The sequence below is a fragment of the Myotis davidii genome, unplaced genomic scaffold (assembly GCF_000327345.1).
Source record: "Myotis davidii unplaced genomic scaffold, ASM32734v1 scaffold1, whole genome shotgun sequence".
NCBI classification, from domain to species: domain Eukaryota; kingdom Metazoa; phylum Chordata; class Mammalia; order Chiroptera; family Vespertilionidae; genus Myotis; species Myotis davidii.
In genome coordinates this window covers 5,575,635-5,595,127 of record NW_006294681.1, presented here as the reverse complement: position 1 = coordinate 5,595,127, position 19,493 = coordinate 5,575,635, and the positions used below count along the sequence as shown (strand labels likewise).

Sequence of the window (19,493 nt, the reverse complement as noted above, 5' to 3'; positions counted from 1 at the left end):
TGATAGCCTTTTAAGAATTCTTTTTTGAATTCTCACCTGGATTAAAGTTTTGATGCATCATGTTTTTACTTTTTTATTTACAATTTCTATCCTTCCTTTAAATGTACAAAAGTTTTTAGAAAAACAAAAGCAAAAAAGAAACCCTAGAACTTTACATTTCATTTCAATAACAAACTGTTGTCTTAGAGCCAGCTATTAGAAACTTCTATTTATCAAATGAGAAGATATTTAAAATTCAAAGTGAAGGAAAAAAAGTTATAGAAAATAAAAATTTATCATCTATTAAAATTTCAGGAAGTTCTACATTATCTAAAGCAATTCTATAATTTTATTCATATATTTTGTGGAGTTCACATATCTTTTTCTTACAGCAAACATAACACTGTAGGCCACAAGGAGCTGCAGTACTATTGTTTAATTAGCAGCAAATTAATATTTTATATCTGAATAACTGGACAATAAATAGCCTGCTTCTTTGGATGTGGATGTTTAAAATGTAGTATTACTGCAGCTTCATAATGTGACTGCTATTTTACAGAGCTTATACACACGCAAAAAATACGATCTTTGTCTATATTTTATACAAATACAACAGTAGTTTGTGAATACATTTTAAGTACATGATATACATGATAAGCCACTTGATTTCCCAATATCACAGAATAGCCATTTTAAATGCAATAAAAATATACAAAATTCAGCCTGGAATGCAGATTTTTTTTCTTTTCTATTTTGACTCAAAACTTTATCATTAGAACATTTAAAAATATTAGTTCAAACACTTTTTCATCAGCTAAAAATACAATTTCAGCAGTCCAGCTTACGTTCAGGCACGATGCAATTCATTTCCTAATGGATTCCCAGTTTTTGTTAAATTCAAAGGGCCATTAGTAACACATAGCTTGTTCTTCACTCTATACCATATTATAAAGCCCACTTTTCTTTATGAGTTACAGTCATCTTGTGGACAAAAGCTGGGTTTGTTCTGGTAACATTTGCATGTCCAAGATTTCCTTTTGCAAGTGCACATGAATACATTGTGGTGGGTGGTGTAAAAGTTTGTTAATGACAAATTAAGTCACAGTATAAAAATATATTGTACACCTTTACACCTAATGAAGTCCTTTTTTCCTATGGATAAAAAAAAATACGACTGAATGAGACAGAGACGTTTGTAGCACCATGGAGAGTTGTATCCCAAGTTACATTAGCAGCATGATCCAACATAATTGAAGGAGTGTTTCTGAGAAGATAAACATTCATTCTGGTTCATCTGTACCACTGAAGCTTATATAATGAAGTATGTTATACATTAGCAATAGTTCTGTTATTTCTACAGCTAGGTAACTTATCAAAAGACACTGCCTTCCATCCTCAGAGGGTTGATAATGTTGTAGGAGGGCATAAGGGTGATCTTTGAGTGCCTTTTTGTTGATAGTATTGAGTTGCTTTATATGATCAGAAAGTAGCTCTTATGGGTTTTTAGCACAAAACTACACAAGACAACTTATGTAATCTATGTAATCATAACAAACAACCTGTGTTGTCGACATGACTACCGACACAGTGAGAAAAATAAGACAAAGTCAACTTAGCCACTCATTTGTCAGAGATAACAGTTTGCCATTACTAATGAAGAATACTCAACATTTAAATGATCTCCTCCAATGTCACATGGATCTCAGTAGGCTAGAAGCAACTTGGGTGAACTGGTATTTTTACATTTACATACTGGGAAGACAGTGTGTTTTGAGACACGTAAACCTTGTAAAAAAATAAACCATTGTAAAACCTTATGAAAAGACACACACTGATTCTGTGCAATATAGCAAATTGATAAGAAAACACTGTAAAAATGTACCTGTTTAAAATATCGTCTACCATTTTTGAACACAAAGCATTATATATCAAAGATCTACATATATATCATCTAATGGCACTTGAAACAAATCATAATAAGTCTTAAAATAAAAGGCATAACCTATAAGAAAGTTTCTGTAAAGGTTTAGATTGTTTGAAAGTGCTATATCTTGTAATGTGTGTAGTATAGAGGTTGACCAAGCTCTATTTTTATTTAAAAAAAAATATATTGGCCTATATATGTGTATTGCTCACTAGATGAATGATCCTGAAAATATGTACTCTTTAACATTCATTATTAGCTTAGAAAAGCAATCAGCTCTGGCTCATGTTTCAGTCAGTATATGGTTTTTAAAAACCGCGACTGTCCAAATTAACACAAATGACTAAGAATAATAAAGCACAAGCAACAAATAGGCAAAAATACGTAGTTTGGAAGAAATACTAAATGAAATTAAAAAGCTGCACAAAGAGTGGTGCGTAATCAGCCAGGACAACTCAAGTTTTGAAAAACTGAATTTGGTGATAGGATTTAAAAACGCAAATTTTAACAGTGACCAATAAGTATAAAGATGACATTTGCATATATCAATGGATAGTAATTGCTTACTGTGCCACGATCCTTCCACAGTCATGCTTCCATGTCTGGTGATCGAATTCTCACACACACACGTGGAAGTTCGAACTGAATGAGGTTCAATATCTTGTCTGAGGTCCACATTCTAAACTGAAACATTTTTACTTAATGATAATCTTTATTATTATTATTATTTTTTATTTTTAACCAAGCAAAGGCACTACTAGAAATTTCAAGGATGATGATTCTGGCCACTGGAGAATAAAAACAGCATTGGCAATAATTATTTTTAATTATATCCAGTTGACATAAAAACAGATGTCAACTTTTTTTCTAGGAAAGAAAGAGAGCCAATTCTATGTTGCATACTTGTTAGACCATTGTGCAATGAAAATAAATGAGTCTGCCTCATCTTTAATAGAAATTCTCTCCAAAATGGTTTAGTGACCACTACAGTCAATTAAAAACAACAACAAATTAAGCTGAATTCCCTCTTACTTGGAAGTGCTATTTTAAGTCTGTGGGGCAGCAACAGGCAAAGAGGTGTATGTATGAAAATTAAGACTCTATACTTTTAATACTGGTGCCCTGAAAGATGTGCCTCCATGTATTTAAAATTCATACAGGGCGAGAATTAGGCTAAAAAATATATACATATATGGCGCCATTCCCATTTCTAAAATGCTTTAATAAATCCTGGTACTCCCTTTTTAAAATTTTTCATTAGCAGTGAAATACAGCCTACTAAGGCCAATGTCTCAGTTCATCAATTTGATTTCCTCTTTAACAAATTTTAGATAAAGTAGTGTTTCCACACTTGTATTTGTGATTTCTATTTAAAAATAGGTTTTCTATTTATTTGTGCTCTGTCACCAAATTTTTTTTCCATTTTTAAAAATGGTCATTAAAGCAATATTGAACACTAATCATTCAACTAATGATTTCGGTAAGCAATCTGTTTCATAGAAACTAAAGGAAGCAGTAATAAAGCAGAGCTAAAAGCCTACTTTCAGAGCAAATATTCTCCTAATCAAAAGCTTAGGAGCAGTTTGAAAAAACTTTTAAATGTATTTCCTTATTAACATATATAATCTTAATGCCTTTGGAACACTTTTATAAAATGTAATTTTTAATAATAAAATTTAAATACATAAGTATAAAACTACAGCTCCTAGGACTAAAAAAAATAGGAGCATGATAAAATATCAGGAGCCAAAGTTCCTTAAGAGAGCAACTTTGATTCTATGAAGTGCGATAAATGTGTGTGTGTGTGTGTATGTATAGATATAATATATATAGTGAAACCCCCATTTACATTATTACAATTTACATTCCTCCACAAATTATACTACTCCCAAGTATTTTAAATAATGCATTATATTCAGTAATCTGCACTCATTTTTAGGAATTCTTGGTAAACATTGCAATCTGCAGTGATAATTGGCCCTATAAATAGGAAAAGAAGCTTCCATATAGGGCTGAGTGCTCAAAAATTTTTTTCTTTCTCTTTTTTAGAGAGATATATACTCTTCTATAACCTCCCATCCCTCCCCCACCCCCCACCTGCCCCAACGGACAGGCTCCCAAATAAGGTGTTAACAAGTGCTTAATAGATATGTTTTTAAAAGTTGATGTTCCTACTGACAATTAGAAAAATATAATAATTTGACCTTTCAGAAGATTATGGTCGTTGTCTAACATAAGGAAAGCCCATAACGATTTTATTCAGTGAACAGAATATTTTTGATTATTTTCACATTAACTAAGATAGTGCTTGTTTTACTTTACTTTTTCTCCCTCTAAAAATTCAACTTATTTACAACATTCCCCGCATTTCCCAGAGATGTGTAAAAGTGGGTTTTACTGTATATATTTTTAGTTGCTTAAAACTTTGTGATCATTCTTCAAATAGTTTCCTAATGCATTTCACTTTAAATTCTCCATCTGAAAATAGCAAGGAAAGATGAATTAACACTGAATAAGAAAGATACCCTAGTGCAAAACTGTTGTTTTTGCTTTTGGCTCTTAAGGGAAAGAAAATGCAATCAAATTTAGCTACAAGGGATATAAGCAACAGGCTTTACTCCTAAACAGTCTAGTTTCCAACTCTGGCAACAGGGGCATGACCCCTAGACAAGTCCCTAAGTTGAACTGTATACTTCGCATCTATCTTCCTGCTTAGGATGTTTTTCATACCATCTAACCTGGGACAGTCCACTCTGGGATAAATACACCTAATACCTGTGTTCCACAGTGGTTCTAGGTTCTGGACTAACAGTGAAAATAAAATTGCTGGCTGCACTTGACCCACCCTTTGGCCTTGAAAGGTGGAAAATATCAAAGAGAGCTGTCTATATACTGACTTTGAAGACTCCGATGCTATGTACGTTAGTATTAAAAGGAAAGAGAGCAAGTTAAGCAGTTTAAAACGTGGCAAAATATCCCGTGTACTAATTTAAGGCCAACTATTAAGTAACATGGAGTGCTGTATCACCTTAATAGGCATCTCTTTTTGCTATAAATACTGGTGCTTTGTGTTTAGGTTTTGTTTTCTTTATATGTGAACAATAAAGACAGCAAATATTTGAGCCAGACAATAGCAAGTCTTCAAAATATACTGACCTGAAATTATTGTAAATCTAAGCAATACTAGTTATCTCCCCAAACTGGATTCTTAATTCATTTGAAACATTTGATTTATGAATCCATTTAGAAGCTAGTAAAGATTTTAAAAAAACTCTTGGGTTATTCATATACATTTTAGAAATTTACATTCTCTTGCAAAATTTTTTAATGAGCCAAATGTCAAAAGGCAGAGCCATTAGTAATGGAACAAAAATTCTAAGATGAAAAAGTAATTTGAATGTGGGATTTGTAAGACGTTACTACTAATAATGGCTTTCCTATATGAAAAATAACCTTAAAATATGACAATTGGCAGTGAATTAGGATGAAATACCCAGGTAAACATAACTGGACACCAATGGTTCCAAAGCTAGTTTCTATTTTATACTGGCTTAATAAAAATTGGTACTATACAAAAGCAGAAACTTTTATACCGTCTAAAAGTAGGCACTAAAATAAAGTCATCTAAGGCAGGGCTACACATACGTTTCTGTAATAAACCCACGTCCTGGCGTCCTACTGAAAAGCCTGATGGAAACGGGGTAGGGTGGTGCTTGTGCTTAAACTACTGGTGAAAGCTGCTGACAGAGAGTGCAGAGAGCCAAGACCTATAGTGTTTGCAGGATCCTGAAGATCCTGTGTCTGTGAGGGGAGCTGAGACATAGAAGAATGTGCTTCTTCTTGGGAATAGCTCATTCCAAGGCTCCCCACTGATATTGGATTATAGGGAGGGCCATTTAATGGTATGAAATTAAACAACTGAGAAAAATCCAATGCTGGTGTGTTTAGGGGGTCACTGATGGAAATAGAGCTTTTTGACAGGGAGAGGTCCCCTGCACCATCATCAAGGGACCCGATCTGAGAATCTAACCCTAGTTTAGATGATGATGCTTGAGAATCCTGGGATGAAGAGGGCACGCCACCTTGTAGCTCCATCAGATAACTCTCAATTTCCCCCTTTAATGGCTGTTCTTTTTCAGGAATAGAAATTGCGTATGAGGTAGAACTGAATGGGTATTTGAAGGAAAGGTGGTGAGAAGGATGAACAGCATCCATATCTATTGGGCATGTCATTCCCAAAGGTAAAGTTGTGATCATTTGGTGGGCAGATCCCGAGCTCTGCATGGACTGAAATGGAGTGTTATAGAGGTTTAACTGCAAAGTGTTTGTGAATGGCTTTGATAACAGTTCACTGGAAGGTAAGGACATCACCGGAAGGAGCTCATCTTTTATAGGCACAGAAACATTACAGGTAAATGGATCCAGAAAGTCCACTGGTTCTGTTTTGACCTTCAGAAGTTCTTGATTGTGACTCTTCTTCATATGTCGAGTCAGGTGATCCTTTCGGCCAAATCTCTGTGCACAATACTGACAGAGGAAGTCCTTTCTTCCAGTGTGCACCACCATATGTCTCCGGACATCTTTCCGGGTGTAGAATCGGCGGTCACAATGCTCGCACTGGTGCTTTTTTTCTTTAATCCCGCCGGACGACTTGCCTGCATGAGATTTAAGGTGCTCCAGCAGCACTCCTGTGCTTTCAAAAGTCTGCAAACAAACCTTGCAAGTGAGGTCACCACTTGTTGCAGCATGCAAGGCCAAGTGACGTTTGAATCCAAGCTTGGTGTTGTAGTTCTTCCCACATTCTTCACACTTAAATGTCTCTTTGTTAGGGTCATGTGTATGTAGGTGATTCTTCAGGTGATCTTTGCGGTGAAACATTTTCTCACAATAATTACACTTGTGGGTTTTCTCAGGAGAATGAGTAGCCATGTGCCTTTAAATACAGACATATTCTGTAAGTATCATGACAAAAATGGTACGTATTCACTTTTCAAATGGAAGCTAAACTGCTATACTAAAACAGAATTTCTCTAATAATGGACACTTTTAAATTTAGTATGTACTACAAGGGTAGTTAATATACCTAAATATTGCAAAACTTGAGTCATTTAAGTTGCCACTTTAGTTTTCACTGGCTGGTTTTTAGCTATTATTACAAAAGCAAATGAATAAGACTGAATATACTCACGTAAACGTCCAGACCTTTTCTTGTAATTTCTTTGTACAAATGGAAATTCTATTCTCATTAAGTATTTCACTTTTAAAAAATCCAAAGACACTAACACATAAAAATATGTGATTTAGAATACTAAAACTAGCCAACGTCTAATCTACTTAACATTTCCTCTCTGCAAATCAGCTAAAAAATGTATATACAAATATATATGTTTACACTGGCTTCACATGGCCAACATCATAGCAAATATAATCTGAAAGACAAATAGAGTTTAATACCTTTGTAATTTGTACTTAGAAACAAAGGCCTTGGTGCAGTCTTGTTGTATGCACTTGTAGGGCCTCTCTCCTGTGTGAGAGTAGGAGTGAACCTTTAATTTCTCAACACTGTTAAAGGCCTTGTCACACAGTTGGCAAGGAAAGTTTTTTCTTGGTTTGGTTTCACCACGCTTACGTTTCCCTGAAGGGACTTTCTGGGTATCTCTTACTTCTGACAAATCACCAGGAATGACAGTGGCCATCGCAGCCTAAACCAGGCCTTCTTGTTGGACACTTGGGAACTGCCCAACTCCACTAAATGATTTAGCTTTAGGTGGCTTCTCAAGTTTCATGTGGTCGTAAAAGAAAGCAAAAAGGGACTGGAAAAAAAAATAAGAAACAACTAGTTTGTAACTAAATTTAATTAAAAATTTTTTATTTGCTATGTGATGCTTTTGAATTAAAAAAGAAACCATAAAATGGATTCAGCTGGTCTAATGTAATATCTGTGGGTTTCTTTATATTTGTCAAAATACATATTAATGCATTGCTCAGAATGAACAGTTCACACATCTCTTGAAATTCCACCTGATAAACGTTGTACTTAGGGAAAGCAGTCGCGATTTCAGAAGCTCTGAGGAAGCATCAAAACATGACACTAATCTACAAGGCACTTCAGTCTCTTCCCAGTGATATCCCTCCATTGGTGGTGTTTATAGCTTTCCTTGTTTTTAGTGTCTTGTTTGTGACTTTTATGCCATCACAGAATAAACAGAACTGTGAATTATGAAAAAACAACAAAAAAACATGACACTAAAAGTGGCTTTATTAAGCTTCAAATTTTACAAGGTTCTAGAGAACATAAATCTGAATGAGAACATAAAAATGTTTCCACAAATATTTTAATGTCAAAATTATTTTAATTTTTACAAGTTGGCTCTAGTTACATTCTTTATTACAGGAAAATAAAATATAAATAAGCAACTGAAAACTCTTTTAGGCACCTTGTGAAACATTTAGTCCATGAAAGATGTACTTAATGCACAGACACCAGAGGCCTGAAAGAGTTGAATGCATCACCCAACGTGAAAATTTACTCTTTATACCAGTGTCATCACATGCAGAGGAATTTCTGAGTCAAGAGTAGAAATGACTTATCTTCATAACAAATGTGCATTCTTGACATGGAAAAGCCTTTTTTGTTTTGTTTTTTTGCATTTAACTGGTGTCTGTGTCCATTGGTTAGACTTATATGCATGCATACAAGTCCTTTGGTTGATCTCTCCCCTTTACCCCCACCCTCCCCAAGGAAAAGTCTTTTGATGTTATATTAGGTGAGGACCATGGCTCCTTGTCATTTGGAGGGAAGGAAGATTCAGTTGAAGTGACTTTCCTAACCATTTTTTTGTTTTTCACATCATAGAAAATGATTCTATTCATTGGGCAGGCTGAACTAGAGTCATCAGGCTTCCCTAAGAGCAGAGGGGTCAGTCTTTGACACACCTGTAGCCTGTGTGCAGCACACCAGTGGGACTTTTGGCTTAGAGCATAATACCTGTGCAAGGATACATCATTATGAAGGTGTTTCAGGTTGTAAAAACATGTGTCAGAGTTCCAATTCATTATCGGTGCTTTGAGAAAGAATGAAATGAACATATTTTATGACAAAGAATATGTCTACTTAAGCAAAAATTTTAAAAAATGACTGAAACCTTTGAAAATTTATGGACAAGAGAGAGTTAATAATTTCAACTGTATTTCTCAGAGTAAGAAACCAACCCCCAAAGATTCAATTGGCATAAAAGAATTCAATGATTCCTCAAAGTTCATGAATGCTAGTTTAGCAATATACTTTTAAGAGACACAGAAATGATAGTGAGGTAAAGACTGGGGGTGGGGCGTGAGGGGAAGTGGGAATGGGGTGGAGAGGGGTTAATGGGGGAAAAAAGAGGACATCTGAAATATTTTCGATAATAAAAATAAATTTTAAAAAAGAGAGACACAGAAATAATAACTATAACCTCTTTAAAAAGGATCTGATTTTTAAACTGAAAACTGAATGTGGCCAAATGACTGCTGTCAACTACTAATTGGATTTTTTTAATCCTATTACATATTCAGAAAAAAAAAGAAAATCAGTTTCTTCACATCACTTGTCTTTGGCATGAGACTGACACTTGTCTTCACAAGCTAGAGGTATGACACTGACCTTCACAGATTCCAGTAATATTTTTGCAAGGGCTCTAAATTTAACCTGCATTTTTGTAAAATTAAGTGTATATTACAATAGACCCTATTGTATTTTAATGTAGAGGTGTCACTAAACCAGTAGTCGGCAAACTGTCCCCTTGAGTGTGGCTCTTCCACAAAATACCACGTGCGGGTGCGCACGTACAGTGCAATTGAAACTTTGTGGCCCATGCCATGGGGCCAAAGAGCCGCATGTGGCTCGCAAGCCGCACTTTGCCGACCACTGCACTAAACAGGCAAAGTAGAGTAATTACTTGGTGATTAAAATGTAAAGCGTGTGGGTAAGTTTATCAGTATTTGGTTCATGCATCTTTTCTTCCTCAGTAGGTAGACACAGGCAAGGCCTTTCTTTATGCTCTTCAGACTAAGTCTCCACTGCAGTTAAAAAGTGACATGAACACAGTAATACAACTGATGTCACTAATGCTAATGCAGTATGTGCCCTCTGATTTAAGATCGGGTTTGGAATCTCAAGGACTTGTTCTTTTTCTATATATTCTTATTCAGGAGATACCTTCTCTGCCTCGCTCAGAAATATTTAGAGTTATTCTTCTGTAACCAGTAATGACACTGTAAATTGGTATAAAGCACTCTCCCAGGCAGGAAAAAAGAGCAATTTTGACTATCTGATTTCCTATCATGATGCTTTTATGCCCTTATTTAGAACATGGGAAACAAGCTAATACGTTTTTCAACTGTAAAATCAACACAGAATGCAAAGAATCTAAATCCCTGTTATATAACTAATATCTGAAAATATTTCAAAGACTGGTCATATCTGTCAGTGTGTTATGAGATCCAAACATAATGGGCAGAGAATTCCAGTTGAGAAAAATGATAACTTCTAAGTTATTGAAAAAATTATACAAAGTACACCATTAAACAATATACAAAAGCACCTGATTATATTAAAATTGGCGATACTCAACATGGAGTAACAAATGAATTGTTATCTTTGGATGTACATACTGAGCAATGAAGAACTGCAGATTTCAAATATTACACTTTTCTAAGACCAGCTGAAATTTTTTCATGGCTAATAATATCTTTTTATCTCAATATATTACAAAACTCAAATAAGTTATTGATGCATTTAAAACTTCAGAATAAATACAAGGCTGTGAACTCAACATCAAATAAAAGTATACATTCCTAATATGCATATCAATCAATTACTCTAAAGGTACATGCACAGAACTATAGGGATTTCTGTTCAATGCATACCTGATGACAGTTGGAAAAAAGCCTCAGACCTTGATCTTAGCCAGTCCCACTGACTCTTCGTGGAAGAGAGCGGAATCCAGTCCTTCCCATTTTGGCCAATCTATGAAACAAAAAATAAGAATGGACTACACTCTAAGTGGAACCAGCATATAAATGATGGAAAATAAAGAATAGAAGAATTGCAATTTCATGGCACATGCTTACATTCCATACTCTGCTGACAAGTCATGCATTAATTTTTACCAGTTGCAAATTTATTAGTTCTAAGCACATTTACAGAAGGCAGAAACAAAAAATAAAATAGTATTACCTATATCAGTGGCATTTTGTGATGCTGAATGACTCCCCATTTCTTTCCCAAATTTAACTTTTAAAATCTAACTTGCCTACTGAGAGAAATGGATATTAGAGCTACTATTTGTAATCAAAATTTCATTAAGCTTAATATTATGGAAGAGACAAACTCAGTTCTCTCTTGGAGAGAGTGCCTGTGGAACATCATCAAAGAACAGCAGTCTCCTGATGGGAGCACCTCACATGCCCACACTGCACACGCTTGTGCAACTGGGCTTGGTACCTGCAATACCTGACAATTTCTCTCTCCTAATGCTGCAAAGATTGCTGAAATGTAGCAATAACTCTGTGCTCTTCAGATTTCAAAAGCATGCAAGGGAAGTTAAATATAGGTTTGCTGTAGGAGAAGGGAATGCCAGGAAGAAAGCATCATGTGGTTTGAAGAGTACATTGTTAAACATCTTGAAATATCTTTAAAATGCCTATTAGTAGCATGATCTTCAGGAGACTAAGACCATGTATAGGAAAAACCCTGTTAAGTGATTTTTTTATTGTACAAGTAAGTGTGAAAAGAATAATGGTCAAAGGCAGAAAAAACTACAATTATTATAGAGAGTACAGGGCCCAGAGAGCCAAAGTAAATTGGGTATCTTAGAGATGAACGTTCAGAATCATGATTACAAGAACTTTAGAGGGATAATATAAATCAAATAGTTAGATACAATAAGAATTCACCAAATGACAGAATAAATGAAAATAATTTTACTTAATGTTCTAAACACAAATCTAACTAATTTCCCCTGACATCAAAATTTTCACGTATTTTAAGAATTTGATGATGTGTAAATACTTAATAGAGGACATTCAAGCATCATTATAAAAATTGTAAGGGTATATTTGAAAGCAGCATTATTCTCATGGTTTAACAGTCAAGAAAAATAAAAATTTAGACTAATAAAAGATATTTAAAAAGTTAAAGCAAAAGCTCCATTCTTTTGTAAAGCACAGGACATGCATAAATGGAAGAGCTGAATTCTGCACATCAAAACTGCAAAATAATAAAATTAACTTTGTAAATACTTACTTGCCCAGGGCACATACTGAGTTTTTGGCAGGGTAATTAAGAATATGAGTCTGTTTTATGTATTATGATATTTTAACAATATAAATACCTTACAAGTGTACAGCGTTTCCATCTCTATTACCGCCCTGGAATTCAATGGATCTGAGAGGCGGACACATTTATCATCACTGCCATTTTAAGGTGAGAGGCCCAGAGAAGCTGAACATCTTGACAGTGTATATGTGGTTAAGCATATGTGGTCAAGGAGGGGCTTATGCACTAAAACTCCTATTTCACTCTTATTCTACTGCATTCGAAAAGAGCAGGTTGGCAAACCAATTTGAAAGTAGATAAATCCTGTCATTACACTTAAAAAAACAAGAATGGGGGGTAGTGCCTATTTTCTCTATCAGAGCTGCTAATATGATCCCCACAGAGAAATAAATTTAAGATTTAAAAGGCTCCTTTTAGTAAAGACAGTTTGCAAAGTAAAATTTAAAAAATTTAAGTATCAGTTAAAATAATAACTAGTATAATTGTTTAATGGGTAGGAAAAGATCTAAAACCAAAGATGACTAGTAAACAACAAATTATATATTCTTTTTTCCCAAACAATATAAATTTTACTGCTATCTCAAATATATTCATAAAAATTTTATTTATGCTTATTATTCATTGGCATTTATAAAAGTCCTTTTGAGTTGAAGTATTTCAATATAGTTTAAAATTATGCATCTTGATTTGAAATATTACATGTCTAAATTACCCCCACTACATATTTTAGAGTCTGAAGTGAAATAATTTATTTTATCATAAAATACAATTCCAATATCACAGTGATTTCTCTAAATTCAACCTAACCATTTTGAGTTCTTATGAGTGGCCAAATAATTTCAAAGGACTGCTAATTATTTCCCCAAACAAAAGAAACCAGGAGCTGGTTAGGGTTCATTTTTACTTGGCCTGGTATAATAAACATAAAAAAATACAATTTGCATTAATGCAATACTACAACTAAAATGTCAACTAATTATTTGTGTATTCATTCTCTTGTATAGGATTAAAAAATATTTAAAAAGGCAAATAGTGACTAGTATTCTAAAAAATGTGCAACAAAATTTGTACTTCTATTTTGTCTTTTTTACATACCAAGCATTGGTTACTATGCTTCTCAAATTATTTAAGTTCATTTTAGCCTTGATCTGAAGAATTGTGAAAGAAAGTAGAATCTGTACATATAACCATTTCAAATCGCCCTAAGATGAAATAGCACTTCAGAAAATCCTTTTAGCTTTTGCTGACATTTTTTCTTAGGGCAACTTCCTATACATAACAATAATAATTAAAGGGGATATGGTGTGCATACAAGTTTATCTCCCATGTTTTACATTTTAAAATAGTGACTCACAGAAAAAGAACAAGCAAACATGAATCATATATCAAGGGTCTACTAAAATGAATTCCTATTAGGATGCTGGCAAAAAAAGAGACCTGTATTGAAACTGTTTCTATATTTAAAATGTCACAGTTCTGCTGTGAATTTTTTAATACTTACCTGCATCAATAATTCTTTCGTATTTAAGTTAAAAGGCAAACATATACTTTGCTAATTAAGGGCAAATATCATCCATAATCAAAGCTTTATTCTCCTTTATGCTAATCATAAAGACACTATTAGTAAACAATTCAGAAAATATCAACATTTGAAACATGTTTTTCTTACAAATAGGTAGGTAGCAAAAAAAAAAAAAACTTACCAGTAGTTAATACTTTAATTTACATATGTAAGATACAATAGAACTTTGAATAATGTGAAATAAATTAACAAGATAAAATAATTGAAGATAGTCAATTTTTGAAGTAAAGGCAACAGCATACATAAAAATAACAGAATATTCCTTTTGATCCTGTATAATAATGTTGAAATTTTTTTACAGCATTCAATTTTTTGTAGGACTGTAAAATCACTTATTAAAGATAAATGGAAAAAAGATATCTTGCAACTATAAAACATCTTAGATCAATTTAAAAACAGACTGTAGGTAGCCTTGGGGCAGGAGCTGAGTCAGTTTTATTCACTGCTATTTCTCATAAAAGTAAAATTTCTGGTGAATTAATGCAAATAATTAAAGGAGGGCAAGTGCTTACCAGCAACAAAATGAAATATAGCCTTGCTCAGGCACTATAGTAGACATAGGACAGAAGATACACATCTATGTTCAAATAAAAAAAGAAACCCCAAAAAGCATAAATGCAATTTGGTTCAACATGCTAAATGCCTTAGCTTTGTAATGTCTTAGATGAAAACAATAGCAATTATAATAAGAGTTGTCTAAAATACTTTTGTTTCAGAAAACAAGCCTTCTCTGATTGATCTTTTTGCTAAAGAATCAATTGGTTAAAGTAGATAATATCAATTCAGTTCCCATTCCTAATAAAAATTTCTAAAGTGAAAACATGCCTAGTGGCTGTATCTGTGCCTGCTATGCAGATGAAGGATGGCTGGATGGTTAGATGGTTAGATGGGGCTGATGATGTCTCAAGAGGAGAAGAGAAAGGAGGAGTGCCCACTGCAAAGCAGGAGACATAGCAGAGAGCTGGGTCTGGCACCTGACGCGCCAAAGTTGGAAGTAGGTACCCAACTACCTGGAATACTAAAAATTCAGCACTTAGTTTCCTATAGTAGATGTCATAGTTAACTAAATTAATTAAAAACAAGATGTCTTCTTTGAATTGCTGTATTTGATGTTTTCAACTTTTGAGGAATTCATGAAAATGCAGTTCTAGGACAACCCTTTTGAAATCTACCATTAAAATTTAGCCTTAACATGTTAAGCGCCCAGCCTGTTTTGTCTTCCGGACAGAAAGTACAGTGTCAGTCACCGGTGACTGGGTGCTTAACGTGTTAACACTCTCTCTCTCTCTGTGTGTGTGTGTATGTGTGTGTATATATATATATCTATATATAGATATAGATATATATAGATATATAATATTTATATTTATATTTAAATCCTCACCTGAGGATATTTTTTCCATTGCTTTTTAGAGAGAGTGGAAGAGAGAGAGGGAGAGGGTGAGAGAAGGAGAAAGAAAGATCAATGTGATAGAAACACATCAATTGGCTGCCTCCTGCACTACCCTGACCAGGTTGAACCTGAAGCCCAGGTACCTGCCCTTGACCAAGAATCAAACCCAATACCCTTTCATGCGAGGGCCAACATTCTAACTACTGGGCCATACCAGTCAGGGCACCTTAATGGATATTTAGAGAGCCTTATATCTAAATATAAATAAAAAGCAAGTAGAGAAGTGAAGGAAAATAGCATTAGTATTTGATTTTAAGAACCAACAGAAAAAAGTCAGTGAATTCCAAAGCAGAACCAACAAAATCCAACGTCAGTTCTCTTCTCTGTAAATTAGGATGTTCCTTTTTGGGTCACCTTAAACCTAAGTATGGCTGTTGATTTTGTTTTCGGTTTCCTTAAACCAGCGGTCACCAACCTTTTGGACCTCACGGACTACCAGTGGACCACTGGTTGGTGACCGCTGTTCTAGAATACCCAAAGAGAATGACTAGACACTCTGATGATGAAGATCAAATAAATTTTATTTTCCAATTCAGAAATATTTTCCTTGGTTAATTATTTTATGGAGCAAAAATGTTTAGGTTAAAAAGTTTCCTTCTCTTTTAGAAACGCTCTTTTAATGATCCATAACTTAGAAGTTAGCATTTCATTTTAACTACTATGTGGGGGAATTTTGTCCCCTTTGGTTGTGTATTTTTATCAAAATAAAAAACTAAAAAATACAGATCAGTGGTATACCAGGGGTGTTTTCATTTACTTCAAATAGGGCAATTAGTATTTGCAAACAGGAAATGAAAGAGGAATAGTGCAAAAGGAAAGCAATGATGTCTGAGAGCAATAAATCACAATTATATCTTTATACAAAGATTGCTTAATGAGAACTTACAGCATTTTTTAGAGGTTTTCCCTGTTGGTTTGTTTTTTGTGTTTTTTTCCCCCTTTTTCTGGTATAAAGCATTTTCAAAATATTAGTGCTCTGGTTAGGATTATAAAGTAAGTAGCTCACAAGTCAGCTCAATCTGAAAATTTCATAGTTTCCAAGTTGCAAAGAGTTGTTTTTATTTTTGTACCACTGACCCCTTAAATTCCTGGGGCTACCATAAAAATGCGTAGCACCAAGTATACTAATGTTCACACTGAAGGACCCTAAACACTTGGAGGACATGCCTCCATTCATTTTGGCTAACTGTCTAATGCTATTAAAATTACAAATACAGTATAATCCAGGCTCATGTTGGAACTCCCCAAGCACTCATACTGAATCTGTCTATAAATTCAAATGAAAAGGCAGAAATTATACACATTAAGACAAAGTGAGGAGGAAAGAAGTTTTTCCTTAACAATAAAAGCTCATGCAGAAAATTAGTTTTAAGCCATCCAAAGTAAAGTGCACTTTAAATAGAGGTTTGTGGCATGGTACACAACAAGGTACGGATGTTAAGTGTGCAAAATCTTGAGCAGCACTAATCAATCTAATAAAAGCAGAACCCACATCCCAGGAAAGCTCCATACATGCCGTGACTCTGAGTTATGCCCATGTGGCTGTCCAGGACAAAACCACTGTGGAAACAACCACTTCTCTTTATTTCCACATAACTGAAGGTAAATAGATCAGATCTAGGCAAAACTGTCAAGTCAGGAGTGGCTACTCCCTGCTCCACCTACAGAGGAACCATGCACTCCTCCAGCTGTCACAATTAGAAGAGAATTGATAATTATGCTTCTTCACCAATTTTACTTGAGCAAGAATGAACTTTAGAACTTTACCTCTATGAGCCTTTTACCCCCTAAATATGGACTATAAAGCTCTTCTTGAAATTCCTTGTCTCTCCTGCAGGACCATAAATTCACAGAGAGACTATTTATACTCATCCTTACATCCCTAGCACCTGGTCAGGGCCCTGGCATGCAGTAGACATTTGATAAATATCTGTTGAACATAACTATAGTCCCTTAAAAGAATTTCAGGAATCAAAACAAGCAGGTAAACGTGCTTTGGGGTTCCTGGAATCCCAAATTGGTTTAATGCAAGTCAGAAGACAACCCCCACAGAATGAAACTGTTTTGACAGAGGGGTGGAAGCTCAGGGGAGCATCAGAACCACCAGGGAGTCTGTCCTGTTTCTGTCGGTAGGTGTGGAAAACTAGGGAGACGAGCATGTGCTGCTCAGAGGCCTCAGCTAGCCGGCATTTTTTGGAACATCTGTGTTTTCATATTGTTCCTTAAGCACATAGCACCTGTTCTGATAGTAATTTACCATTTGGAAATAGCCAATGAAGTTTTATGGGAAGGAAAAAGGAGCAAAGTAAAATTAAAAAATCTTTAAAGAGGATGTTCTTCATGTGAAATTAAAATGAGATGAGGATGTCGAAAATATCAGAGAAAATCTTTGACTACAGAGACGAGACCAAAAGAGAAGATCTATGTAAATGTAGTTGATTAACTAAAAGTAATGAATTATTTTTCTTTTCCTAGCTTCCAAAAAAACAGCTTTGTTAAAAACAAGTTTAAAAACTACAATGAAGGCCGAAACCGGTTTGGCTCAGTGGATAGAGCGTTGGCCTGCGGACTGAAGGGTCCCAGGTTCGATTCCGGTCAAGGGCATGTACCTGGGTTGCGGACACATCCCCAGTAGGAGATGTGCAAGAGGCAGCTGATCGATGTTTCTCTCTCATCGATGTTTCTAACTCTCTATCTCTCTCCCTTCCTCTCTGTAAAAAATCAATAAAATATATTTAAAAAAAAAAAACTACAATGAAGTAGAAAAAAAATCTGTAACTTGAAACACTAAAAAACCATTAACATCTTTTCATATATTTAAAATGTATTTATAAGATACAAATGACCAAAAAAGTTACGCTAACTTGATTTTAACACTTAATCTTCTTAGAATGCTGTAATTAGAGAGTTTTGGCCAGATTAATTATTGCACTTTTTATTGATTATAAAGCTCTGTTCATGTAGACTGTGAGGCCGTGCCTGGCTCTCAGCCTACGTTCTTGTTTTCCCAGGGCTGGGTCCTGCCTGTGGTCGGTAGAGTTTGGGCCCATCCTCTGGCACTTGGCAAGCCGTCTTTGTTTTTAATCAGTCTTCTCATCCTAGGGCTGAGGGTCCTGGCCTATAAACCTCAATCCTGTGTCTGAGGTCCAGCTGACAGACTTACCTGAAGCGAAATCCATGTGGTACCTGATTTCCAAATATCACTACACCTTGATTCTGTGCCACTGAGCTGCACTTACAGGTTGGGAAATCTAGATGCCTGTGCGTATGCTCTTTCCAACAAGGGCTAACAAGCTGCTGTTGATCCAGAGTTCCTTGTTCTAGCACCTGCCTCATCCCAGCAAGCAGAGCTAACCTTCCCTCCTCACCTGCTTATAGTTAAACAGACAGAAGGAGATAGAGTGTAACATGGGATAGTCTATTACTCTGAGCAGGATTCTGACAAAGAAGAGCTCAAGAGTTCATCTGTGGGCTATTTGGGGACCTGAATAACTAAGCTCCTATAGCAGTTATGCATTTTGTGCAGAGTAAGGAAGACTGCTCCTTTTTAGTATTCCAATCCTTCCATCAGACCATAACTATTAATGAAGTCCTACTGAGCATAATACATATAGACAGACCTTAAAACAGTAAGTGGCATGCTTATTATGTGGCATGCTTTTCAAAGCTTTTAATATTTTATCTCAGATTATTTAGAAACTGGAGTGATTGATCACTTTGAAAGCTATGCCATATAATGATAAAAGCCACCTACCTGAGCCCCTGCTCCAAACTCTAGCAAGGTAACCTTATTAATAGACCATGATAGAATGAAGCATTCTGGGTGCCAAATACGGCCAAAGCAGCACCAAGAGGCAACCTAAAAAGAAAACAAGAGTTAGTTTGAAATTCCACAAGTCAGACCCAATCTGGTCAATGGCATATGAACCAAAATGTTTTTTATTCATTATCACTTATTCTTATTCTTTTAAAAGTGAAAAGTAAACAAATCAGTATCCCCCGATTAATATATCTCCCCTCCTCCCACCAATCACAATTAAGTTATCTAATTTTTCATATTTTTATTTGGTAAAATATTTATCCAAGTCTACTGCTATTTCTCAAAATTGCTATTTTCTTCATTTATATACTAAACACATCACTATTTCCTCTATACCACAGTTTTCAGAAAAACTTTTTGAGGTGTAGATTCTTATTTTCAAGAACAGCCGAGGAAGAGGTCCTGCCTGAGGAGTGT

At 34.9% G+C, this 19,493-nt stretch overlaps 1 protein-coding gene across 5 annotated transcripts in view; it reads right to left on the bottom strand.

Annotated features, from left to right (window-relative positions):
- Positions 1–400: 400 nt before the first annotated feature.
- The window catches only part of PLAG1 (PLAG1 zinc finger), a 48,475-nt gene continuing 29,382 nt past the window's right edge, over positions 401–19,493 (bottom strand). The window contains exons 2-6 of one of the 5 annotated variants that reach the window (XM_015567433.1): positions 19,011–19,115; positions 10,811–10,910; positions 8,892–8,967; positions 7,358–7,716; positions 401–6,836 (exon numbers count right to left, since the gene is read on the bottom strand). In XM_015567433.1, coding sequence (XP_015422919.1) covers positions 5,579–6,836; positions 7,358–7,599 — 1,500 coding nt within the window. In that variant the 5' untranslated portion in view covers positions 7,600–7,716; positions 8,892–8,967; positions 10,811–10,910; positions 19,011–19,115 and the 3' untranslated portion in view covers positions 401–5,578. The remainder of the gene's footprint in view (positions 6,837–7,357; positions 7,717–8,891; positions 8,968–10,810; positions 10,911–19,010; positions 19,116–19,493) is intronic. The other 4 variants (XM_006769063.2, XM_006769065.2, XM_006769064.2 and 1 more) reach the window with 4 other exon arrangements.